The 27,939-nt window shown below is 43.9% G+C and overlaps 1 protein-coding gene across 1 annotated transcript in view; it reads right to left on the reverse strand.

Annotated features, from left to right (window-relative positions):
- The window catches only part of LOC137615270 (protein mono-ADP-ribosyltransferase PARP3-like), a 352,885-nt gene that overhangs the window by 48,650 nt on the left and 276,296 nt on the right, over positions 1 to 27,939 (reverse strand). The window contains exons 8-9 of the mRNA XM_068344998.1: positions 21,442 to 21,621; positions 13,113 to 13,202 (exon numbers count right to left, since the gene is read on the reverse strand). Of these exons, the coding sequence (XP_068201099.1) occupies positions 13,113 to 13,202; positions 21,442 to 21,621 (270 nt within the window). The remainder of the gene's footprint in view (positions 1 to 13,112; positions 13,203 to 21,441; positions 21,622 to 27,939) is intronic.

A 27,939-nucleotide genomic window follows, 5' to 3' on the forward strand; every position in this document is an offset into this window, starting at 1 on the left:
GAAGGGCTTTCATTACTACTGATGTTCTGACAGAATCAAAAGTCTTCTCATAGTCTATAAATGCCATATACAGTGGTTTGTCATACTTTGTTGATTTTTCCATTAGCTGGTTAATTAAAGGGATATGGTCAGTTGTTGAATATCAAAAATTTTAAGTAATTTTTATTTTTCCTAACATACTTACCAAGAACTACTTTCTTAGGAGTTACCTGTAATCTCCTCTCTACCGACCAGAGTTTTGTGTAGTATACCCTACACCCGTTTTCTATGGAAGGCTAACCCGGGAGTGAGAGAACGTGCCCCGAGGGTAGCCTTGAGCTAGGTCGGCGTCAGCTTGGGTCCCGTTAGCCAGTAAGTTCCTCGGATGTTGCAAAAAGTCCCTGCAAGGGCAGAAAGGCACTCGGGGAAGGGAGGGAGGGCCATTACCAGAAAGTAGTTCTCGGTAAGTATGTTAGGAAAAATAAAAATTGCTTAAAATTTTTGATTTGTTCCAACACAAATACTTACCTCGAACTACTTTCTTAGGAGACTTACACTTTAGGAGGTGGGAGTGGCTTCCTGGCCTTCAGACCCAGCAAAGCGGACACCAAGAATCCTAGATATGAACTAGGTTCTTAAAACTGGGAAACGAACGGTAGGGTAAACTACACAAAGAGCTCACGTTAGTGTCTAAGTACTCACCCTTTGAAAAATCTTCTGATGTTGAGTCCAGTAACAAAGTTGCAGAGACGTGTTCTTCATTGGTTACATAAGTGTGGTTATCTCCGATAGGGATAGGAAACGGGGATTAGGGTGAAAAGGAACGAACCTGTGTCTCCTGGTTTTGCTATCCACGATTGTGCCTGGGGCTTCACCGTTAAATCACTTGGAGCGCGGAGATGACTGTCCCAATGGAGAACCCGTCTAAGGACCTTCTTGAGTAATCCTTGAGGTAATGGGCAGTAAAGGTCGACTGGTTCGAGCAGGTGCCCACCCGAAGGATCTGGCCCACTGCCATGTTCTTCTCAAAGGCTAAGGAAGTGCTCAGACCTCTGATGTCATGGGGCTTGGGAGTACCTGGCAAGGCTAGTCCCTCCTCCTTGTAAGCCCTGGCAATAACTTGTCTCAACCAAAAGGATATGGTATTCTTCAATACCTGCTTCTTTGTAACACCTGTGGAGACGAAAAGGCTCTTGATGCCTGGCTGGAGATGTGCAGTCCTCTCAAGGTATTTCCTAATGGCACGGACAGGGCATAACCTCAAATCCTCAGGATTCCCAGTCCTAGGAATAGCTGGCAGAGAGAACCCCTCGAATTTAGGATCCCAGACTGCTGGGTTCTGGGTTTTCGCCACGAACGAAGGGACGAACTTGAAAAAGATCTCTCTCCACCCCTTCGAATGAGAGACGTCATAAGACAGCCCATGGATCTCGCCTACCCTTTTCGCAGAGGCCAAGGCCAACAAAAAGACCGTCTTGAGAGTAAGATCCCTGTCTACAATATCCTTCATTGGTTCGAACGGGGGGCTACTTAACATCTTCAGGACCCTAGCTAAGTCCCACTGAGGCACCCTAACAGTTTGAGGGGGGGCAGGACTGTTCAAAACTCCTGACAAGCATAGAGATGTGTCTAGAGGAGCCCAGGTCGATGCCCTTCAGAAGGAAGACTTGACCCAAGGCTGCTCGTACTCCTTTTATAGCTGGGATTGACATCCCTATCTCGTCTCTGAGATATACTAGAAAGTCTGCGATATCTGGGACTGAGGCTTTGAGGGGTTTGATGCTCTTCGAAGAGCACCACTTCGTGAAAGAGGCCCATTTCGCTTGGTAGACCGCTGCCGACGACCTTCTCAGGTATCGCGACATCCTCTTAGCCGTTCCTGACGAATATCCTCCCTTCCTCAGGAGGCGCTCGATAGTCTCCAGGCGTGAAGGCGTAGAGACTGTGGGTTGTCGTGGAACCTGAGAAAGTGTGGCTGTTGTAGAAGATCTGGCCTGTCGGGGAGTGGCCACGGAGGATGGCTTGTCAGGTCTATTTAGGTCTGCGAACCACTCTCTCTCCGGCCACCAGGGCGCTACCAAAGTCATCCTTAAGTTCCGGGCAGCCCTTACTCTGTTGAGCACTTGCCTGATCAACGTGAAGGGGGGAAAAGCGTACACGTCTAGGTTGTCCCACTTGTGCTGAAAGGCATCCTCCAAGGCTGCCTTTGGGTCTGGGACAGGAGAACAATACATGGGGAGTTGTGCGTTCAGCTTGGTTGCAAAGAGGTCCATCACCGGGGAACCCCACCGTTGAATGATGAGCCTGGCTACTTCTGGGAGGAGGGACCATTCTGTTCCTACTATCTGACCCATCCTGCTGAGACCGTCGGCTAGGACGTTCTTTTTCCCGGGGATGAACCTTGCCAATAACACTATCTGGTTCGCTTCCGCCCAATCTAAGATCTCTAGGGCGAGATCGCACAACTCCCTTGATTTTAGGCCTCCTTGCTTCTTTATGTACGCTACCACTGTGGCGTTGTCGCACATCAACGCCACAGTGTTTCCCCTTAGTAGATCGATGAAGTGCAGGCAAGCTTTCTGGACTGCCTTCAACTCTAGGACGTTGATGTGTAGGCCTTTCTCCCCGTCCATCCAGGTTCCTCTCGCCGTTCCGTTGAGGAGATGGGCTCCCCATCCCTGGTTGGAGGCGTCTGTGAATAGGAGCAACTCGGGAGGTTCGGTCGCGAAGGGCATCCCCTTGAGCGTGTTCGACCGGCAATGCCACCATTCCAGGGAGGGTATTGTGTTTGGCAGGACTGGAATTAATTTCTGGGGCGAGTCCAGTTGGTTCCAGAAGTTCTTCAGGTTCCATTGGACGGCCCTGAGTCTGAGTCTCCCCTGGGGAACCAGTTTCTCCAACGACACCAGATGACCTATTAGCCTTTGCCAGTCCTTCGCCCTCCTGGGTTGCCCCGACAGAAAAGGGAGAAGGATCTTCATAAGATTGCTTACCCGCTCCTCTGACGGAAAAGCTTTCACTAGTAGGGAATCCAGTGTCATCCCCAAATAGGTCATTCTGGTGGAGGGAGATAGGTTCGATTTTTCTGGGTTGATCATGATACCCAGACCCTTGTAAAACTGGAGAAGTTTTATACCCTGCTCCTTCAAAACGTCCTTTGAGGAGGAAAGAAGCAACCAGTCGTCCAGGTACCGGATGAGGCGAATGCCTCGCTCGTGAGCCCACACCGAGACTGTCGTGAAGACTCTCGTGAATACCTGGGGAGCTGTCGACAACCCGAAGCAGAGGGTCTTGAATTGCAGGATCTGGGTACCCCATTTCACCCGGAGAAACTTCCGGCTTGAGGGGTGGACCGGGATTTGGAAGTATGCGTCCATGAGGTCTATGGTCATCATGTAGTCTTTCTCCCTCAAGGACAGCAAGACCGACTTTGGAGTGTCCATTTTGAAATCTGTCTTTCGCACAAACTTGTTGAGAGCTGACAGGTCTATCACCGGTCTCCACCCCCCCGTCGCCTTTTCTACCGGGAACAGTCGGCTGTAGAAACCTGGTCCTGGGTGCAGGACCTCCTCCATGGTGCCCTTCCCCAACATCGTAGACACCTCTTCTTGAAGGGCCGCCCTCTTCAACGGGTCCTTGGGTGCCAGCCACTCCGACAGGCTGGCCGGAATTAAAGGCGGGGGTTCCGTTAAGAACGGTAGCCTGTACCCCTCCTTCAGTACGGATACTGTCCAGGGCTCTGCTCCGTGAGCCTTCCATGCTTGCCAATGTAGTCTGAGGCATCCCCCAACCTGAGGCTTGGGCAGGAGTAGGGGGCCTCCCACTCTACCTCCTCCTGGAGGAGCGGCCTGAACGGCCTCTCCTGGAGGCAGAATACCCTGTTCTAAACGAGGCAGACGCTGCTGGAGCTCCTCTACGGGGGGGGGGGGGGGGGGGGGGGGGGGGGGGGGCTGTGGCGCTGAAGCCCACGAGGAAGAAGGGGCTTCTCTCCTCGTCAGGTTAATGCGGGGCCTGAGAAGTAGAGGGCCCGTCTGATGCTGATCTCTTGTAGGGGGGCCTCCTTACCGGTTGAGGCCTGGGAGCGTTCACTTCCTTTCGTTTAGCCACCTTCTCCATAATCTCTTCTAGCTCTTTCAAGGGGAACAAGGAGTCACCCCACACAGGAAGGCTCCTCATGGCCCTCGCCTCCCTGTCTGGGACCTTCCGGGAAATCTTCGCCAGAATAGTGTCCCTTTTGCGAAGAACCCAATTCGCTGACAGGGCAAGGGACTGATACGTTAGGAACTTCAGGGTCTTGCCCCCGGAGATGATAAGTTCCCTCAGGAGGTTTTGCTGCTCCGGGTCCGTTAAGTCATATGTGGCTTGAACACCTACCAGTGTGGAAGCCCACCAGTCCAACCAAGAGGAGACGTGCACCAAGTCTTTCGACATCTCCTCCATCATCGCAGCCTCCGACTGCGAAAAGCAAATCGGGGCTGAAGAGGCTCTGTCCTCCGGGGCACCCTGTCCCAGAACATCGAGGGCAGGCTCCACCTTGCAGGCTCCCGGTCGTTGTCCCTCTGGCACATAGAACCTACTCTGTGTCTTGAGCCCTTGGAGCAACTTCGAGGAGCTCTGCGTTTTGGGAGCTTCGGCATTGCTTGCCACAACTCTATCAACATGAGCCCGTCCCAGGACGAGATCTCGGGCCACAGGCAGGGCCAGGGAGGTTTTCTGTTGGACGGGTGCCTGCATCAAGCGGGTCAGGCTGGACCTCCAGTAGTCCTCATCGGTTGGGACCGGTTCCTCAATCCGATGATGCCTTCGAATCAGGCCTATAACCTTCCGATAGGCCGAGTCCTCGGTCGGGGAACCTTCTCTACCGTCAGCAGTACCTTCCGCCTGATCCCGAGGAGCCGGGTCACCGGGCACTCCCACCGGGCGCTTCGGTTCTGGAACAACAGGCACTCCCCTGCGGTGGTACCGGTCTTCCCCGGCGGGAACCTCTGCACCAGGTTCGAGGGTCAGAACTGGCATCGCCGTGCCGGCGAGGACTACCGTTCGTGAATTCTCTCTGGGGGACGAGGACGCGGATCCCGTGGGCTGACCCGACGGAGGGAGCTGTTCCTTTAAGTCCGAGGGCCGAACCAGCTGTGCTGATTCGGCCAGGCTGCCCGTACGGAAGCACGGTTCCCCCCGCTGGGCAGGGTGAACCGGAAGCTTCGCGACCTTACGCCTGCCTGAAGCGGCCTTCTCGCATTTCTCCCTACGAGGGTCATATCTGCGTCTGGAGGATGGCCTTCATGGCGAGAAATCCCTGGACTGCCGGTCCGGGGAATGCTGCAACTCAGACTTACGGGGAACGAAGACCCAATCACCATCGGGGGACCTACTCCTCCTGTACTTCCTCCGTGGAGAGCGGGACCATTTTCTACTGAACCTCGAACGGGATCTTGAGCGGGAACGCCTGCTCTTGGACGGCTCCCTCCGTCGCCAATGTCTCCTCCTCGTTTCCTCTTCTGAAGAGAACGAAGCCCCACCATCTGAAGAGCCCGACGAAACTGTACCACCCGAACGACGGGCAGAAGCGGGGGCTACGGAGGGCTTCGCGACCTGCTGCGTACCAGAGGTCGAGGGTTGTAGGAAGGTCTCTGGAACCGCCGTCAGAGGAGCTGGAAAAGAGGTTTGGCGCACTACACTAGGGAACCAGGTATCCAGCCCCTCTTCCATCCGCATTGGGGACCTACCTGGCGTTTTAGGGAGCCTCCACCCCAAGGGCTCACTTACCGTGGATTCCAACTTACCCTGGGCGTCACCAACCGCTGAAGAACCTGAAACACAGGCCCACGAAGCGGGCGAAGAAACAGGCACAACATTACTACACCACAAGGGGTCGTCGGAGGAAACGTGCCCCCCCAAGCACAAGGGCAGAGTCTCCAGAACCCCCAGACACAGCACTACCAGGCCCCCCACTAGCCTGAGAAGACCCAGCAACCCCCACTTCACACACATTAGACTCCTGGGGAAGGGCCCTCAGCTCTTTCCCCACAACGGACTTACCTCGTCCCCTACTCTGGGTAAGGGAAGTCGAGACAGAAGCCCCATCGGACCGTCCACTGGGTGACGGTAACGGCGAAGAGATGCTAGATTTCCTGGGCGAACGTTTCGACGACTTCTTCTTCTTAGTGCCGTAACGCACCCACTGAATCTCACTCCAACTAACACACTCAATGCACGTATCCGATGGCGAGCACATCCTGCCCCTACAGGAAGAGCAAAGGGAGTGAGGGTCTACTGCGGGCTTGGAAAGGAACGCTCCACACGACTTTCCGGCTCTAGGCCCAGGACAACGGCGGATCTGCTCCATCGCACACAACCACAAGGCACAGGAACGAAGGGAATCAACAAGGAATACACTTGGAAAGCACAAGGAAGGGCAGTGAACACTCAAGAACACAAGGGATAAGCACAGAGATACCACACGGTAACCACGCGGGACACACGAGTCGGACACAAAGGGTCGAAAGAGACGAGAGCGGCGTGATGGTATCACGTCGCGACCAGAGAACTTACTGGCTAACGGGACCCAAGCTGACGCCGACCTAGCTCAAGGCTACCCTCGGGGCACGTTCTCTCACTCCCGGGTTAGCCCTCCATAGAAAACGGGTGTAGGGTATACTACACAAAACTCTGGTCGGTAGAGAGGAGATTACAGGTAACTCCTAAGAAAGTAGTTCGAGGTAAGTATTTGTGTTGGAACAAACTCAGTTTTAAAGCATGCTTTCTCTCTTGGTTGATTAAAGTTTAGCCATCTTTCTATTTGGCCTAATATGATATTTGTAAAGATCTTTTAAATTACGGAGAGTAAACTTGTTGGGTGGTAATTTTTTAGGTTCTTTTTTGTCTCTTTCAGTGAAATAATATATTGATAATTCTTTTCCAAGCTGAAGGTATAGAGCAGTAAGTTCAGCGAGATTTACTGCTATGAAATCTCCTCCATCCATTATTAGATTAATTGTTGGGCCATCTTCTCCTCCTGCTTTGCCTCTTTTCTCACATTTTTAGGCTTTCTTTACTTCTACTGTTACTTTTGGTACTGGCTCAGGTGTTTCATCATTTTTATTGGCAAAGTTATTTCTCACTAGGTTAACCATGTTGAACTTGTGAGCTTAACAGCATGCAAATATTTGGAATGTTTCCAAACTATGTAATAACATGGGAAGAGCAATGATAAGGCCTACTTAAAAGGAAAAAAGTTCTGGCAACACAAAATATAGAGAAATGTTAATGTTGATGTTATGTATGGAAAAATACAGATGAATCAGAGGAGCATTTCATTCTTGATGTTTACATTATTAATGGTCATATTTGTATATGGTGCCATCACACAAAGATATGCAATCGGGTATAAGAGCACAAATAGGTGCAAGCTTTCTTAATATTGCTAATACAAAATACGAAAGACAGCTTGGACACATTTGTACTAGTTAAATTTAAAAGGATTCTTTCTTGATGGAAAGAAAAACTTAAATTGGAAAAAGGATAAGTTCAAGAGCTAAAGAAAAAAAATTAAACTGGAAAAGAGATAAATTGAAGAAGCTTGACAGATAGGTGAAAGAATGCTAAAGGGAATAATTTTAAAACAAAGAATGATGCAATGACAAAAAGAGAAACTGCAAAGAACCTTTAGTACTGCCTAAAATGTGCCAAACAAGGTGCACTGTAGGCAGTAACCTCCTAGAAGAACTATTATTTGATTTTCTAAGGCTAATGCTAACATACTGTAGAAACATCTAAATTTATAGCTTCAAATGTACCAATTTTTTAATAATAGTTAGTTACGAAAGCATTATTGTTAAACCCATACTAAAGCCAGCCATACACGCAGAGGACTGACTGTACGGTTTGTCCTTAAGGACTGGAGCGATGCTCCAATCCTATGAGAAATGCTCACACACGCTACGGACTAGCCTCCTTACTTCAAGAGGATTGGGCATCCAGGATAGGCCCATATGATTACATTTTTGGTACTTGAGTAAATTTGGTACGTAACTGGTAGCCTACATCTAATTTAGGGAATGCCAAATTTTGGTACTTTTTACTTTCTTTATTTTTTATATAATATAAATTTATTAAATCTGACTTGAAATAATCATATGAAGGAACGTGATAGGCATTCTCTATCGGCTACTAAGTAGTGGTGATTTGTCCGCTACGGTGTTAACCCTGGATAGGTACGCTCCTCGGACACCCCTTTAAGGGTATACTCGGACGCGAACGACCCCGACGCCAAAAAAAATTCTTGAAAAATCAGTTTTTGCAGTAACCTCCTTTTTTCTTTTGCCAAAAAAAACTTCAATGAATGCTTAAAACAACTGTAAAAATAAATACTACTCATCTGCAGAAAAACTATTTATTATAAATATTTTAAAAAATTAAGTAGAAAAAAAAAGACCTGACATAAAAATTCATAAAAAAAAAGTTTATACATATATACACAAATCCTTTTAGGAATTGATTCTTGAATGTTTAGGACACATCTTGATGTATTTTGGATGAAGTCAGACCCATGGAGGTGAAGATCTGAAATGAGAAAAAAAGAGTAACTTGTTTTGGCCAAAAAAATTTGTCCAAATTTCATGAATTTTTTTGGGTACCCAAATAAAATAGGAAGTGGCTAATTTTTTTAGGGAATAAACATATGTTATCCTAAAATAGAAATATGTAAAAAAATCTTCATTATTTTGTAAATTACATTTATATCAGGGGCCATATCTAAAGGTAATTTTTTGAGTACTAAGAAATTTCGTAAAAAAATACATATATTTAATATATAATATGATATTTATGCAGGTAAAAATATACCAAAATATCACAAATTCTATAGGGAACAAGAATATATATAGATAGGGCAGCTCACGCTTCGGATATGTCCACAAAATGGCCGCCAACCACACTGACTCAGACTCCCTAATCTGCCACTTGAAATGTAGGAAGGGTATGTCAATTTCAAGGTGTTATTTACTAATCTAATTATTATTGGATATGCATAAAAATTGTATGGTGGGTTGCTGGATAATTGTCGATTATTTTACGACTATAAAATTGAAATTCTGACCCAAAAAAATTTTTTGAAGGGAAATAAAATCGAAAAAAAAAAAAAATGTAAAACAATATAATATTTTAGCTAAAAAAATTTGATGATATTCAATCAAAAAAAAAGTAAACAAAATTTTCCGACAAATAAACATCTAGAGGAATCATTACTCTGTGATAGTTCCTTAGTACGTAGTAATTTTGAAAGAATTGGGAAAAAACGAAAAAATGGCAATCACCGGAAAATCGAACACATACCTATATATACGCCATATCTGGCTAAAAAAAGATAGGCATGGGTAGCCAGATCATCTAGAAACACTTTCCAACACTATAAAAATATAAGTTTTGCGACACTACTTGCCAATTCCTTACGGTAACATGACTAAGCGAAAAAATGCAAAACAAATAAAAAGGGGCACTCGCGGAAAAATGGCTAACATTCTAATATACGGCATTTCAGAAGAAAAAAAAATTCAGCCACGTGCTAGGCAAACCATCAAGGCACATTTTCCGACAAATAAACATCTAAATGAATCATTACTCTGTGATAGTTCCTTAGTACGTAGTAATTTTGAAAGAAATGGGAAAAAACGAAAAAATGGCAATCACAGGAAAATCGAACACATACCTATATATACGCCATATCTGGCTAAAAAAAAAAAAGATAGGCAAGGGTAGCCAGATCATCTAGAAACACTTTCCAACACTATAAAAATATAAGTTTTGCGACACTACTTGCCAATTCCTTACGGTAACATGACTAAGCAAAAAAATGCAAAACAAATAAAAAGGGGCACTCGTGGAAAAATGGCCATTCTAATATACGGCATTTCAGAAAAAAAAAATTTCAGCCACGTGCTAGGCAAACCATCAAGGCACATTTTCCGACAAATAAACATATAAATGAATCATTACTCTGTGATAGTTCCTTAGTACGTAGTAATTTTGAAAGAAATGGGAAAAAACGAAAAAATGGCAATCACAGGAAAATCGAACACATACTTATATATACGCCATATCTGGCTAAAAAAAAAATAGGCATGGGTAGCCAGATCATCTAGAAACACTTTCCAACACTATAAAAATATAAGTTTTGCGACATTACTTGCCAATTCCTTACGGTAACATGACTAAGCAAAAAAATGCAAAACAAATAAAAAGGGGCACTCGCGGAAAAATGCCCAACATTCTAATATACGGCATCTCAGATAAAAAAAAAGACATGCACGTGTTAGCCCAACCATCAAGGCACACTTTCTAACACATAAATATGAAAAAAAAATCAATAATATACGGCAATTCCTTACTACGTAGTAAATTTTTACAAATATTGAAAAAAAAACAGAAATTGGCAACCGCAGTTAAATACCCAATATACCAATAACTACGTCGTATCTGACAAAAACAAAATCACGCATGGGTAGCCAGATCATCTAGACACACTTTCCAACACTAAAAAAGCAAAAGTTTTACGACACTATTTCGCAATATCTTACGGAAAAATGACTTCGCAAAAAAATGAAAAAAAATGAAAAAGGGGTACTCGCGGTAAAATGCCCGACATTCTAATATACGGCATCTCAGATAAAAAAAAAGACATGCACGTGTTAGCCCAACCATCAAGGCACACTTTCTAACACATAAACATGAAAAAAAAATGAATAATATACGGCAATTCCTTACTACGTAGTAATTTTTACAAATATTGAAAAAAAACAGAAATTGGTAACCGCAGTTAAATACCCAATATACCAATAACTACGTCGTATCTGACAAAAACAAAGTCATGCATGGGTAGCCAGATCATCTAGACACACTTTCCAACACTAAACAAGCAAAAGTTTTACGACACTATTTGGCAATATCTTACGGAAAAATGACTTGGCAAAAAAATGAAAAAAAATGAAAAAGGGGCACTCGCGGTAAAATGGTCCTCGTGGTGATGAACGACATTTTAACTAAAAAAAAAATCATGCACATGGTAGCCAAACAATCCACCAAGACTTTCCACAACTGATAACCTATACAAGTTGCACCATTCTACGACAATTTCATAATACGTAATAACTTTGATAATTATGCAAACTACCTTAGAAGGGTAAACTCGGTCGCGAACGACCCCGACGCGTCTCAGAAATCGGGGAAGGAGTACAGCTACAGCAATGCACATCTGGACACTACTAGAGCGTGTAGGGGAGACACCTCCTGCAGGTCGATCACCCACAAATTCAGTCACGGGGGTGAGTCACGTGAGAAAAACCTGTTTTTTTTTGACGCTCGGGGTCGCGAACGACCCATCGTACCTATCCAGGGTTAATGTACTTATTTCTCTTGAAGTCATTATAGGATTACCTTTTCCGTTTATCCCCATTAATCCAAGAGTCCAAGTGTCCTGGGAGAAATATACTAAATAGAATTTTAGACCTTCCTGGAGATTATCTCATGCTGAAGCACTACTGTACTTTTAATTAGGCGTACTTATTTTCGCGTTCATTTATAGAAATTTGTAAACGATTGTGTTTACATAGGCAGAAAGAAAATGTGAGAGAGATATACACAAGTTAATAGAATTATCAGTTGCTACTTAATTTATCCTCTATCCATATTTTACACCTTCGGAGTTGTGGGGAATGAAAGTGACGGAGAGACAGAAATTGAATGTGTTTGAGATGAAGTGTCTGAGGAGTATGGCTGGTGTATCTCGAGTACATAGGGTTAGGAACGAAGTAGTGAGGGTGAGAACGGGTGTAAGAAATGAGTTAGCAGCTAGAATGGATACGAATGTGTTGAGGTGGTTTGGCCATGTTGAGAGAATGGAAAATGGCTGTCTGCTAAAGAAGGTGATGAATGCAAGAGTTGATGGGAGAAGTACAAGAGGAAGGCTAAGATTTGGGTGGATGGATGGTGAAGAAAGCTCTGGGTGATAGGAGGATAGATGTGAGAGAGGCAAGAGAGAGTGCTAGAAATAGGAATGAATGGCGAGCGATTGTGACGCAGTTCCGGTAAGCCGTGCTGGTTCCTCCGGTTGCCTTGGATGACCTCGGAGGTAGCAGCAGTAGGGGATTCAGCGTTATGAAGCTTCATCTGTGGTGGATAACGGGAGGAGGGTGGGCTGTGGCACCCTAGCAGTACTAGCCGAACTCTGTTGAGTCCCTTGTCAGGCTGGGAGGAACGTTGACAGGAAAGGTCACCTTTTTTCATTTGTTTGATGTCGGCTACCCCCAAAATTGGGGGAAGTGCTTTGGTATATGTATGTATATGTTTTTCCTATGAAGAGAATTCATAAAACTTAATCAGAATATTATTTTTTTTCCTTTTGTTTCAGTATCTGTTTATTATCTGAATACAAGATACTATTGTACAAATGAGGCAGAATACTGTGTGGTTTTAAAGATAAAATATACTATGAAAAAGGAGAGGAAATTTAAGGAAATCATAATTTGGTGAATGAAAATCCTAAATAAAGAGCAATGAAATGCATCATATTACAAACTTGTGAAATGCAATTAGTTTATCTTTATAATATAAAACGTGCTCTGATCAAGGGACGACGTACGCAATACTGTACGAGTCAAAATAAGCGAGTCAACCCCGTCAGCAAGCTAGACCGTGCCCACACACGCACGAGACTGGCGGGCCATACTGCCTATCGCAACGGGATTGACCTGTCCGGTCAAACATGCTGACAGGATGAGAGGACAGGCTAGTCGCACCGGGTTTGTCCTGTTTACCCCACCATACACGTTAAAGTTCACGCCAATCATGATCAAATCAGCATGCCAATCCTCTACGTGTATGGCAGAAATTCTCTATGCAGTTGGAAAGAAATTAAATTTACAGCATACAAATAGATTTCCTCCTGTAAAGTCAATTATCTTGAAAGTCTGACCCAGCATTAACTTTTTTTTTTGTTATCAGTATGTAATCAGCACTTGGCTAACTATGCCTACTAACTGTTAGAGCATAAATAAAATAAGAGCGCTATTTGGATGCACCCTATTTGAGGTTTGATATTGTTACTGTTTTGCTTTTAACTAAGATACTGAATACTATACCTTAAATTCTTCAGTCTCTCTATTAAGCAACCTAAGGTTACAGTTCAGGAGATGGTACAACTCTTGTGGTTCTAGATCATCATCACCAACCTGAAAAACCACACAATTTCAAATATTTACAAACAAAGTTATAATACCAATTCCTACATATTATGTTACACTGTCTATTTCTCTAGAATTAACATGCAATTTGACATTTTTTGGAAGTAATTTGTACTTTTCCTAACAATACAAACCTGTAGTTCTTTACAAAGGAGAAGAAATCAGTGCAAGCCGGCACACGGCTATACAGTATAAACATTTAATGAGATGAGAACAATCACTATGGTTTTAACCTTCTTCACTTTGACTGCACGTGGGACTTTCTCCTGGGGATTAGGTGATGGTGGGTAAAGTATGTGTAAAGAACTACAATTTGTATTGTTTGAAAAAATATAAATTACATCCAAATTTGCCATTTGTTCCTACATGAAATATAACAAATTCATAAGTAATTTGTATTTTTCCTAACGATACAAACCTTAGCTATTTAATATGGGTTATTACTTTCGGCGTAGCTGAAATGACGAGCCATTAGAATTTTAACGAGGGTTTACTACCCCACCGCTAGTTAGCAGGGGGTAGGGAGGGTAGCCTGCTAACCCCCCCCCCACACACCTGTGCTGAGCTCACTTTGCTTAGAGGTAGGACTTCACGGGGGATAGGGCTGGTGGGCAAGTTTGATTAAATAGCTAAGGTTTGTATATTTAGGAAAAATACAAATTACCAACGAATGTGTCATTTTTTCCGTAACTGAAATACAAACCCTTAGGAAGGGTGGTAAGTCCCAGCCAGTGCAGGCTTTTGGCTTTGCCCGGGGACTCAGTATCTGAGTGTGTCAGCACTCAACAATAAAGAGTCCCTGCACCTCGCTAGAACCTTGCTGCGCAAGGGCTGCAGCCTACGTAAGCTGTGTGAAGGTCTGAAGTGTGACTCGTCCTGGGAAGTTGACCTGTAGTCCCTTAGAAGGAAACTTTAGGCTAGGACTCTCCCAATACCACCTCGTCAGGGTATGGGGACGTGACAGTATTATCTTAATACTCGGAACACAAGGAAACATGGTTTACCTGCAGTAGTTTGAGGTCAGCTGGGCAGAGAACCCAGGATGCTGATTTCCCCAAGAGAGGGGAGGATGAAGAAAAGAGTAAGGGCCAGACAAATCTTTTCATTCATGCAGACTATGATCAGGTAACAATGCCTTCAACCTTCTGCTACTTGTCCATTAAGGAGCCTGAGATTTTAAACCAGCTGTTGTGCAGCGACCACAGGACCGATAGAAAATGTATCGAGCCTGCTGTGGGTCACGTCGTGCAGGTAGTGGGCTGTGAAGGTCGTCTGATGCTTCCACACCCCAGCTTGAAGGACCTGCGTCACTGAGAAATTTCTCTTGAAGGCCAGGGACGTAGCTACACCCGACATCATGTGCTCTAGGGTGATATGATGGAGGAGGGTCTGGATTCAGGGACAGATGGATCACCCTACGAATCCATGCCGAGATGGTGTTCTTGGTGACCCTCCTCTTAATCCTCCCAGTGCTAACAATGCTTGCACCTGGTGGGGACGGACTGTAGCCGTTCTGAGATATAACCTCAAACTCTTTACTGGGCACAGTAGGAGAAGGTCTGGGACATCTGTTACAGAACGGAGACTCTAATCCGGAAGGAGTCGAACGGAGCGCCCAGCACCCCCTGATTTTGAGTCTTAGCACCAAACTCAGGGACGAGTTTAAACGTTACCTTACCCCCATACCCTTGCATGGGCGATGTCATATGAGAGACCATGAAGTTCACTGACTCGCTTGGCCGAAGCCAAAGCTAGTAAGAACACCGTTTCCCAAGTTAGGTGGCGATCTGAAGCCTGGCGTAATGGTTCATATTGAGGTCTCTTACGAGACCTGAGAACCCGAACCACGTTCCATGGAGGAGGTCTCACATCCGACTGAAGGCAGGTAAGTTCATAACCTCGTATGAGTAGGGAAAGTTCCAGCGAGGAAGAAAAGATAATTCCTTTGAGCCTAAGGCTAGACTTAAGGCCGAGCGATAACCTTTCACCGACAAGACTGAAAGGCGCCTTTTCTTCCCGCAAATACACGAGGAACTCCGCTATTGCTGGAATAGTGGCATCGAGTGGAGAGATAACCCCCTCCAAGACACCAACCACAGAAGACTTTCCACTTTGCCTGGTAGACAGATGCGGATGATTTCCGCAGATGTCTAGACATCCTAATCGCAACTTGTTGCGAAAATTCCTCTCTCAGCGAGGAGATGCTAGATAGTCACCAGGCGTGAAGTCGTAGTGAAGCTACGGCTTTGTAGAAGATGCTGGCATGTGGTTGTCTGAGTAGATCGTGTCGTGGAAGGAATTCTCTCGGAAGTTCCGTTAGGAATTGCAGAAGGTCCGGAAACCATTCCGCGTGATGCCATAGCAGAGCTATGAGGGTCATTGAAAAATTGACTGATATTCTGGTCTTGTTGAGTACCCTCCTCATCAGACAGAATGGGGGAAAGGCGTACACATTGATGTCGTCCCCCTGTTGTTGGGAGGCATCTTGCCAGAGCGCCTTGGGATCCGGGACTGGGGGGAAGTACAGTGGAATCTTGAAGATCAGCGCTGTCGCGAACAGATCCACAGTCGGGGAACCCCACAAAGTCAGGACTTTGTTGGCTACTAGATGACACAAAGACCACTCGATACTCACTATCCGAGACGCTCTGCTCAGATTGTCGGCGAGCACATTCCTCTTGTCTGGAATGAAACGCGCCAATAGTAGAATCGAGCAGACTTCAGTCCATCTCAGTATCTCTACTGCAAGATAGGATAGCTGCTTCGAAAAGGTACCTCCTTGCTTGTTGATGTAAGCCACTACTGTGGTGTTGTCGCTTATTACCACCACAGAGTGACCTGCCAGGTATTGTTGGAACTGCTGAAGGGCCAACAAACCGGCCTTCATCTCTAGACGATTTATATGGAGGCACTTTTCTGATTCTGACCACAGGCCTGAGGTCCTGTGGTACAGAATGTGGCGTCCGAAAACACTATTATATCCGGGGAAGGACGAGAAGATCTACTCCTCTTCGTAGGTTTTCGTCTGTTACCCACCACTGGAGGTCCGTCCGTTCCGCAGGACCCATAGGGATCATGATGTATGGGGAATCGCAACCTTGATTCCACCGGGACTTAAGCCGCCACTGGAGAGATCTCATCCTGAGGCGATCGTTGGGAACTAGACGAGCCAAGGATGAAAGGTGACCAATGAGACGTAACCACGATTGGGTTGGAAGCTCTTCTCGACTGAGGAAAGGGCTTGCGACCCTTCTCAGCCTTGCTATCCTGTCGTCTGATGGGAAGGCTTTGTGGAGATTGGTGTCTATAATCATGCCTAGGTAAACCAGTCTTTGAGTGGGAAGCAGAGGGGACTTCTCGAGATTTACCATGATCCCCAGATCCTGGCAAAGTCCTAGAAGTTTGTCTCGGTGTCGAAGAAGGGATGACTCCGAATCTGCTAGGATCAGCCAGTCATCGAGTTAACGGAGGAGACGGATGCCAATCCTGTGTGCCCACGATGATATTAGGGTGGGGTTTCCCTCAATGGTGTGATGGGGGAACGTCTCACCTCACGTGACTCTCCTGAGGACGGGAAATCTTCGTCCGAAGGGGAGGGAGAAAAGTCTGAGGGGGGAGGGTGCCTGCCTCGAAGACTTACGAGGAGACAGCTTCGTCCTCGGAGAAGTTACCGCGTCCGAAACTCCTCTTTTCCTCTTCAGGAGAGTAGATGCAGCCAAGGATTTGTGGCCCAACTCAGAGAGAAGAGGCTTGAAAGCCTGTGCTACCGCTCTGATTAGAGCCCCAAACCAGGGCTGCCGGCTGACGGCTGCGCTGTCAGACACTCCCTCTGGAGGGGGAGTCGCCTGTAAGAAGAAAGAGGATAAGGAAGAAATGTCCCTGGACCTTTCTGGAACCTTCCCCCTACCGGCAAGCGGGCTGTCCTGTGCTTGCGGGGGGGGAGGGGGGGATTTGCAGTGATGGCGCCACTACCACGCGTTGTCTGGCAGCCTCGCGCGTGGGAGGGTATTGGCAATTGCGCTGGCGCGATGGGGAATACCTGAGGCTCGCACGCGGGAGACTGCTGGAGCGCTCACGCACGCGGGCGAGACTTCATAGAGTGCGCAGGAATCAGATTGACGTGCAGGATCAGAATGAAGAGCCCGTGCGGGCCAAAATGTTGGCACGCGCGCGAAGGTAGCGGTGCGCGCGCAGGAAACCATCGGTACCCACGCGCGGACGATCGTTGGCGCTTGCGCGCGTAAGAAGATCGGCAAGCGCGCGCGCTTTACGCGCCAGTAGGTTGAAGGGTCAGCTGGCAGGATGATCAGGAACTGGGATGTGTCCTTAAAAAAAGGGCGGGCATCCCCCAATGAGGACCGTAAGCAGGTCTGCTTTAGAGTCCAGGACCGAAGTCCTTCGATGCAGCGCAAGGTTGCGCTGGTAGATCGGTAGGTCAGCTGGCAGGACGATCAGGAACTGGGATGTGCCCTTTAGAAGGGCCAGCATCCACCGATGGGACCGTAAAAGGTCCGTGTTAACCGAAGTCCAATGGACCACGTTGCAGCACAAGGTAGAGGTCACTGGAAGTTCTGCTTGATCCTCCAAGGCGGAGTCTCTATGAGAGACCTTTCCCGCGAACGAGAGAGGTGCACTTCGTAGAAGAGACTTGAAGACACTCGTGATGAAGCCCCTTAGGGCCGTTGGATCAGCAAGCTGACCTTATCAGTAGCGATTCTCCGAAGAGGAGTCTCTATGAGTGGTCTCTCTCGCGAACAAGAGAGGTGACACTTCGTAGAAGAGACAAGAAGACACTCTTGGTGACACCCCATAGGGCCGTTGGATCAGCAAGCTGACCTTATCAGGAACGATCCTCCAAAGAGGAATCTCTATGAGTGGCATCTCTCGCGAACGAGAGAGGTGAACACTTCGTAGAAGAGACTTGCCAAGACTGTGCTCCACCTCTGAAGGAAGAGAAACTCAGCATGGGGGGAGAAAAGTCTGGCCGAAGAGCAGCAACGGTAGTTGAAGGCGATGAATTTATTAAGGTATGGGAAGTTCTCCCTCCGAAGGGAGAAAACCTCACACCTGGGGAGGAAACCTCCCTCGGAAGGGAAGTTGTCCAACCCCTGGAGGCGAACCTCCTTTAGTGATCTAAGATGATCTGAAGTGCTGGCATGTTGTCGCGGGAGTACTTCTAAGAGAAGGGATAATGCCCATGACAACTTCCTCTGAGGGACGGCAGCGACAGCAGATTCCCCAGGCATGAACAGGACAACTCTGCTTCGTTGGCACTCTTTAGTCGAACGAAGAAAAACTGCATAGTTAACTGGGAAAATAAAATTAAATAATTATTCTAATAGAAATTCCCTAGGGAGCAACTCCGAAGAGGAACCCCGAGGGAAAAACATAAAATAAGAATATAGTATGCGCCCACCTTCCCCAGATGACATCCACAGGAGAAGGGGGGGGGGGGGCGGAGTAACTGTAATAAAAAAAAAAGTAGAATTATAACAGAATTAATTTTCTAAATCATCTAAGAATATTCACTAAAAGTGAGAACCACTGACCCCCAGAAGGGAAGTGTTCCCCACGGAGAAAGCTGAAAAGTTAAAATACAGTTAGATTTCACTAAAAATAATTGAGACAAACGGAATAGCAACTTAACCCGCAACGGGAAAGGAGCTTCCGTAATAGTACGTAGTAAAGGGGAATGACCTCGAGTAGAGAGAGACCGTAGTCAATCTAAAAAAAGGCCACACCCCCTTCGCTGAGAATCCAAGTTTCCCGTAGGAAAAGAGGAAAAGTGAAGATAGTAGATGAATGAAGAGAGTCCAGGCGATGACGATTCCCCAGCGGCAGCCGAGTTAACGGATATATGCCAAAGGGAAGACCAATGGACCAGAGAGGGAGAAGTCGTTCCCCACAAAGTGGAACTGTGGTGGCCTTGCACTACGCAAGAGACGTTGTCGTACATCACACACACAGCACAAACACTGAAAAGAAAACTTACTACATTTCTATACACAATTATATACATAAACATTCAGAATGTTTATATATATATATTACAAGAATAAGAAAAAGTATGTAAAAAGACAAAAGCATTAATGGCTGTCAAAGAGGCGAGGGTGAGAGCGGACATGTCCGACTACCACCCGAGCCGAGAGCAAAGTGAGCTCAGCATAGGTGTGTGTGTGTGTGGGGGGGGGGGGGAAGAGAGAGCAGGGTACCCTCCCTACCCAATTCTAATGGCTCGTCATTTCAGCTACGCCGAAAGTAATAACCCATATTAAATAGCGTGGTTTGTATTTCAGTTACGGAACAAATAAATCTTACGTTCTTTACACCGGAGAGTCATTCTTCAGAGGAAGGAAGTACTTTATCCTCCACTGGCTGAAACTTTTGCCCCGGGATCTCTGCATCCAAGCATGATAATGCGAGGGATGAGCATCTTTACACCTCATAAACCAGCAGCCTGGCAAAATCAGCAGGTTCATGGCTCATGCAAAACTTACTATGAGTGTAAGAATGTATCTATGATTGTCACAGGCTATGTATAATCAATAGGTTTGTGAATATACACACTGAGACCAAATGTACCAACTGCCCCTCATGAGAATATCAGGGATGTAACAGGAAATATATAAATATATATTCTATCTACAAGTGACATGGGGCTTACCTACACTCGAAGAATTCCAGCTGACAGGAGCTTCATTTGCTATGCCCCAAGATTGGGGAAGATGAAGAAAATGAAAGGCCAGTCCACCTGCACTAACACTGTAACCTCTGTCCTCAAACGACTACTAATAGTCCTGTGAAGAGCGAACGTTGTTGGCAGTAGAAGCAAGGAGATCTTTGGGCGTATAACATATGGCACTCCTTGGCGGGGGGTTACAACTCTACCTATGAAGAAACTGGTGTGCATTATTCTCAGCTCCCAAAAGCAGTAGCTCGACAAGAGATCCTTTGACAGGGGACCAGCAACACCAGGAAATGCCAAACCTGCAAAATATCATCACATGAAAAGGACGTCACAGCTTCGCTAGGGGATGTGAGGGCGTCTTTAGAACCTTGGGGTTGCCGGGGTTGTCCTGGTATTAAATGGTCAACACTTTGTTTCAACTGGTCCCCGGAGAAAGCTGAGCAAGCAGGAGCTTCGGGAAGAGACTAGGGGGGGGGGGTAAAGAAGTTCGAGGTTTCTTTAACTTCGAGGAAGACCCGACTTCTTCTTACGCTGCCGTCCAAATCTCTCCCACTGGGAGGAAGACTACTCCCGGCATTCCTCGCAGGTGTCATCCTGCGAACAAGGTCATCCTCGGCAGGCTGGACACGAGTGAGGGTTGGTCTAAACTGAGGACACGAATGGTGCTGCAGGACCGCCCCTCAGGTCCTGGTCACATATGCATGACAGCTAAAGAAGAAAAACAGTCACTCCTGAAAAGAGAAAGCAAATACACTTATTAGCCTAAGGCAGTTGGAATTGGGAGGCAGAGAGACAACATCTGCTCTTGGCTGAGCGAAAAGAAAAAAGTGATGACACAAAACAGGTGTGTGTGTGAGGGGGATGGCTGGCTACTCCCATGCTAACTAGCGGTGGGGTAGTTATACCTTGCTAAAAGTCCCATGGCTATTCTTCCAGCTTTGCCAAAAGTATATCTCTAATAAAGAGAAAGAGGGTTTGTATTTAGTGTCGGAGCAACTATCTGGCTGTGAGTGGGGCTGGGTTAGGGGCATCTCCACGGGACTACCACAGCCCTGATGCTAAAGCTCATCTATAAAAAGGGAATTTTTAATTTACATATAAGATACAGAGCTTTTCTATTACCATAAACTATAAAATTATTCTAATAAGTTCTATATTTTGCAGTTTTCACTCAATAATGGCAGACCTATTTTAACATTGTTACTGATCTTAAAATAGAATATATTTCTTTTTTATATTGCTTCTGATATACAGTTTATTCATTATTTCTCTAGTATATCCTTTCTGCACTGGGCTACTTTTCCTGTTGGATCTCTATGCCTTGTAACATCTTACTTTTACAACAACAAAAACTACTACTACTACTACTACTACTACTACTACTACTGAAAGTCAGTTACAGTAAGTGAAGGCTATTTACAGTTATGATATAAACAATCTTGCATCCACAGACCCCAACTAATGTCAATAAATAATGCAATACTTTTCCATGGGATCAAGCAATTAAAAGAATCATTAAAAAAAAAAGAACTTTCTTACTTGTTCCAAGAGATTCCAAGAAAATTTTATGTTTTCTAAAATTGCCATAGTGTTTTGCTTCCTTAGTAACAGGGCAGAAGCTGCATCAACGCTGGTTGGGATGGTATTAATTTCTTCAGCATCTTGATGTTGGACAGTGTTGTAAAAATCCATCCAGAGTTCAATCATAGTTTGAGATGGCTGAAAGAATGTAAGAATATATAAACCTGAGTGATTTATGAATGAAAATAGCAGAGAAGATAAATAGAATTCTGATAATAACATTTCTTATTTCTATACTCATCTGATGCTCATATTGTTTTGTCTCCAGATGTAAGGCTTAATTGACACTTATCCATATAAGTTTTGAATTTTAAAATTTTCCCATTCTTTTTTTCCTTCAATAAATAAATGCCCTTAACAAAAGAATGAAACTTTTTAGTAGTAAGTGGTAAGAAGCAGAATCTCTCTCTCTCTCTCTCTCTCTCTCTCTCTCTCTCTCTCTCTCTCTCTCTCTCTCTCTCGTTTCAAAGTCAAAATTATCTTCACCTTTTGACACCAAGAGTCGGTGAGGAGGAGGGTGGGTATGTATATGAAATATGAACACCAAGTAAGTATAGATATAAGAAGTTTTGTTATTTAAATTCTGTTTATTTCTATAAACCTTCCTTGATGTTCATATTGCTGATTCCCACACTGTTGTTGGGGCAGAATTGAAGGAAACAGAGGGATAATTTCAAGTATAGGGTATAAGTTATAAAAGGTTAAGAATTATTAATCTGGTGTAGATTACTGTACTTGTTTAGATAACTGTGTCCGACAAACCAATTAAAATGTTTTGAAAGACAGGACTCCAAATTATTCACTGAAGAATTTTAAAATACCTGATTGTTGATGTCTCTAAATGTTTCTTTTGATCTAGATGATATATCTAATTGATTATAAGTTGAATATCAAATACAACTCCATATTTTCATAGACAAGAATGTAGTAAAATAACTGAACTCAAAATTAGTTATGCCACGTTCCCTGCCACCACTATGGGACTATAGGGCCTAGAGTCTTCATAAGCAAATCATGCTTCTTTAAAATAATGTTTGCCAAAATCCAACTTGGTATGCCATTGAACTGATACTATAACATTTCCCAAGGAAAGATACTACAAAAGATTCCAATGAACTAATATTAAAACGCTTCCCAAAGAAAGACACCACAAAAAGTATGCAAAGTACCTGCACTCCTAATATGATGTATACTACCTGCACTTTTAAGCCTTCTATAAATTTAGGATTTAATTCCTTGTGAGCTTCCGTGACTAAATTTTAACTACGGTTAACAGGTGATTAAGGACCCTAATCCCATAGAACAAATTACAGATTCTTATTTCTATTACATTTTGTTTTGTCCAAATACAACAGTATGGCTCTTACTGAACAAAGAAAACTTACGTTGAACTACTTTCACCTATCTTAGTGAAGGGATGTCATGAATTGAGGCTGACTCTTAGCCTTAAATAATTTTTGGTTCAGAGGGAAAGTAAAAGACAAAGTCATCTTGTGTTCCCCAAAGCCTACCTTGACAAATTATGCTTGTAGTTCACTTACATGTTTAGCCAAAGCTATTGTCAACGGGGAAAATTACAGAAACCTGACATTACTACTGTAGGCCTTTCAATAATCAATTATATAATACAACTACAGTGGAACCTCTACATACGATTGTCTTTACAAACAAATTTTACAACATACGAAGTAAAATTTGATCAAATTTTCGTCTCGACACCCGAAATCTTGCTCCAACATACGACGTAGATCATACGCGTAGAATTTTCTCGAAGCGTCGATCGTAGTTTCTTGTTTACGCCGGTAGACAGCAGCACATCGGAGGGACGCCAATCGAGCGTCGCCTTGATCAGTCCTCTCATCTCGTGCGCATCGTGTGGTTGTTCTCTATTTTCTCCATTATTAACAGTGTTTTTATCTTCCTTTTCTCATGTTTCATTTTTGACTTTACGTATAATCATGGGTCCTAAAAAGCTTAGTTTCGGTTCAGGAAGTAGTAGTGGTGAGAAAAGGAAGAAGTCAAGGCTTTCATTAGAACTAAAACAAGAAATAATAGAAAAACATGAGCGAGGTGTGCGTGTTAGCGATCTGGCTAAACAATATGGCCGGAATATGTCTACGATCTCGACGATCATAAAACAGAAGGTAGCCATTAAAGCAGTCAAACCATCAAAGGGGATCACCATTATTTCTAAACGTAGCCTTACCCTGGAAGAGATGGAACGCCTTTTGTTAATCTGGATAAATCACAAGGAAATTGTTGGCGATACGATCACTGAAACGATCATTTGTGAGAAGGCCAGCGCTACCTATTGTGACTTGAAGGCGGCGGGCTCTGGGGGGGATGCGGGGGAGAGTTCAACCGATCCTACGACGGAGGAATTCAAGGCGTCTCGAGGTTGGTTCGAGAAATTTAGGAAACGGACTGGGATTCCTTCAGTTGTTCGGCATGGAGAGGCTACAAGTTCGGACACCAAGGCTGCTAATGATTTTGTGAAAAAGTTCGAAAAGATAGTGGAGGAGGAAGGCTACGTAGAGCAGCAGGTTTTCAACTGTGATGAAACCGGTCTGTTTTGGAAAAAGATGCCTAGTCGAACATACATTACCGACGAAGAGAAGAAAATGCCTGGACATAAGCCTATGAAGGATCGGTTGACTCTTGCCCTTTGTGCCAACGCCAGCGGGGACTGCAAAATGAAGCCATTATTGGCTTACCATTCTGAAAACCCTAGGGCATTTAAAGCACATAGAATTAATAAAGGCATGCTGCATGTTTTGTGGCGTGCTAATTCTAAGGCTTGGGTCACTAGGCATATCTTTGTGGAATAGGTAAACCTAGTTTTCGGCCCTGCTGTCAAGAAGTACCTTCAGGAGAGGAATTTGCCTTTGATTGCCTTGTTTGGATAATGCACCCGCTCACCCCCCAGGACTCGAAGATGATATCATCGACGAGTACAAATTCATCCAAGTATTGTATCTTCCACCGAATACCACCCCTATACTCCAGCCCATGGACCAGCAAGTCATCTCTAATTTCAAGAAGCTCTACACCAAGCACTTATTTAAGCAGTGCATTAAAGTCACACAAAGCACCAACTTAACTTTGCGTGAATTTTGGAGGAGCCATTTCAATATCGTGCACTGCTTAAAGATCATAGATCAGGCTTGGGAGGGAGTAACTCGTCGGACACTGAATTCAGCTAGGAAAAAGCTTTGGCCTGATGCTGTTGCTCCCAGAGATTTCGAAGGTTTTGGCCCCGAGCCTGGACCTGTGCTTACCGTCGAGGAAGACGTCAAAGAGATTGTATCCCTTGGCAAGTCCATGGGTCTGGAGGTCGATGAGGATGACATCACCGAACTCGTTGATGAGCATCATGAAGAGCTCACCACCGAGGAACTCAAGGAGCTGCAAGCTATGCAGTATGATGAGTTCCAAGCGCAGTTGAGTGAGTCGGAGGAGATCGAGGAGGTAGGTCACATCTCAAGTTCGGCTGAAAAAAAACAGATGTTGGCATATCATCAACACGTGGTTGATTTCATCGATAAGCATCACCCACAGAAACTTCAGATTTGCCGTGTAGTTGCGCAGTTCGAAGATGTTTGTTTAACACATTTCAGAAAAATTCTCAAAAGCTGTACCAAGCAACTTTCTCTCGATAGTTTCTTTAAAAAATCTACGAAGCAGTCTAGTGATCATGATGAAGAGAAAGAAAGTGAAGCAAAGAAAAGTAAGACCGAATCGAGTGAAAGTAATGCAAATTAAAAATATAAAAGAAAAAAAATGTAAAAAAAAATATAAATTATAAAAATGAAAAAAAAAAAAATAAGCTAAGTTAGGTTAAAGTTCACGTAGTGTAAGTTACAGTAAGTTACGGTACGTTATCGCAGTCGCCGTCTCTACCTCCTCGCTGATCTTCCGTCTCCTCCTGCGTAGCAATTCCTACACCTGCGCTGGCCTGTCTCTAAGGTAAAGTGTTAATAAAAACCCCTTTTTTATTTATTATTTCTTTATTACTATTCTTTTTTAGATATTTCTGTATTATTCAATTGTATTAATGTTATGTGTAATTATGTGTAGCAATTTATTAAGGAGTTATCATGGGTTTTTAGGCTGAGTAACGAATTAAACAAATTACAGTGTATTCTTATGGGAATATTTGCTCCAACATACGATCGTTTTAACATACAAAGCAGTTTCTGGAACGAATCAAGATCGTATGTAGAGGTATCACTGTACTATAATACCTGAAAGGGACAGAAATATTTCACTATGCTTGAGCACATTATCATGCATGGGTCTAAATCCCTTAATTGTTGAAATTGAATGTTTCTTATCTTAAAAAATGAACTAACAATTTAACCATATCCAATCTAGGCCTAGTCAATGACAGAACTATTAGTTTTGCAATAATAAGAATTAACATTCTAATGTCTTTGAAAATTAATATTAGTAGCTTGTCTTTCAGAACCTATGACAGACAGTCTAGAGGGTTTCAGATTTTAGTTTTTAATTTCTGGCACCAATCTTGTAACTATAATTACATTAATCAGATGAGTTCCACATATCAGTTACCTATAAAATATAAGGAAAGGTTAAGTGTGTGGCATTTATAACTATGGTTAGACTACAATATAGTAATCTCATTGGAGGGTGTCTGACAGTTTACAATGGTAAATAATATTACAGTACACTTATTTGTAAATGCATTTAGTTTACTGGCGTAACGTTAGTTGAATCCCAAACTGAATATTCTTTAATTGTTGCTGGTTAATTCTAACCATGGTGAGGTTAGCCTAGAGGTGGGATTCATTTAGTTATTCAGGTGTATTACAGTTGTTTCATAACTTAGACAACCATAAAGTAGATTGTTAAAAGTGATAACCTATTAATGAGACAGTACTGTATTCTCACATACATGAATGTATTTGAGTGGTGTTGACTTTTCTTAATTCCAGTTTGCATCCGTTATCTCTGGACTGATTTGTGCTAAGCGTGAATAGATTGTTGTAATCTACATTTGTTATTTGAGTTTGTAGATTGAATAAGTTCAAACGTTCCATTCTCCATCTATATCCAAATCACCGTAAGGTTAGAACTAGTTTGGTGGCCCTAGCTTGTACTGCTTCCAGTCTATCTATATCCTTCTGAATACTTGGAGGCCAGAATTGGACTCCGTATTCTAGATGGGGTCTTACTAGTGATTCTTAAAGTATTTGTTTCTGTATTTGAATTGTCTCTTTATGTAGACTATTAGTTTTTGTGCTTTCTTTTCAGCTTTTACGCTCTGTTTGGTTAACTTCAAATCCTTGCTGATAATAATACCAAAATCTTTCTCCTGGTCCACACTTTCTATTTCATTACCCAGCAGTAAGTAATCTGATTGTGGGTTACTAATAAGCTATATGCATGACTTTACATTTCCCAGTTGAAAGGCATTTGCCATTTTCTAGACCATTGTCCTAGCTTCATTAGATCCTCTCTTAAGGCTTCTACGTCTTCTGAGTTCACAGAATTTATGCCTACTTTAGTATTGTCAGCAAATTTGGCTATCTTACTAGTTAATCTTAAATCTATGTTGTTAATATAGATTAGAAATAGTAATGGTCCAAGGACAAATCCTTAAGGTACTCCACTTGTAACAACTGCCCACTCTGAAGCTTCTCTATTGATTAGAACTCTTTTCTGTTTATTAACCAATCCTCGATCCATTCAGCTGTCTCGTCAATGATGCTTAGTGCTCTAGTTTTGACCATTAATTTTTTAAGAGGAATTTTGTCAAAAGCCTTTTGAAAGTCTACTTATATGATGTGTATTGCCCTGCTTTTGTTATAAATGCTAAACATGTAGAAAAAAATCCAAAAGATTTGTCACACATGATCTCTTTCTGTCTAAAACCATGTTGGCTGTCTATCAGAAGATTGTTTTTCTCCATATGTTCTACTATTGAATCTATTAAAATAGATTAAAAAAATTTGCAAGGCACTGAAGTTAGATACAGGTCTGTAGTTGCCAGGTTCTTCTTTTGGTCCCTTCTTGTAGAATGGAGGAACATTGCCTAGTTTCCATCCTTGTGGCGCCTTTCTTTCATTGGCTGTATTTTAGAACATTTTGTAAAAGTATGGGGTTATCTGTTCTTCTAGTTCTATAATCTCTCTTGGATAAATATCTGGACCTGGTGCCTTAGACTTACTGAGTCCTTTTATTTTCTTTTTGGACATTATCCATTGGGTGATGCTATTCAATGGTTGTGGCCCTTCATATTTGATATCTGGTTCCAGGAGGGTCACTGATTCTTCCCTAGTGAATACAATTGTGAAATATATATTCATCAGTTTCTTTTTTTCAAATAATTTGTTATAAGATTACCCCGAGTCTCTTAATGGGCTATTGTTGTTTTTGAATGGTTTTCTGTTTACATATGCAAAAATCTTTTTGGTGTTTTCTTTACTAGCTGAA

Source organism: Palaemon carinicauda, chromosome 21 (assembly GCF_036898095.1).
Source record: "Palaemon carinicauda isolate YSFRI2023 chromosome 21, ASM3689809v2, whole genome shotgun sequence".
Classification (NCBI taxonomy): Eukaryota; Metazoa; Arthropoda; class Malacostraca; order Decapoda; family Palaemonidae; genus Palaemon; species Palaemon carinicauda.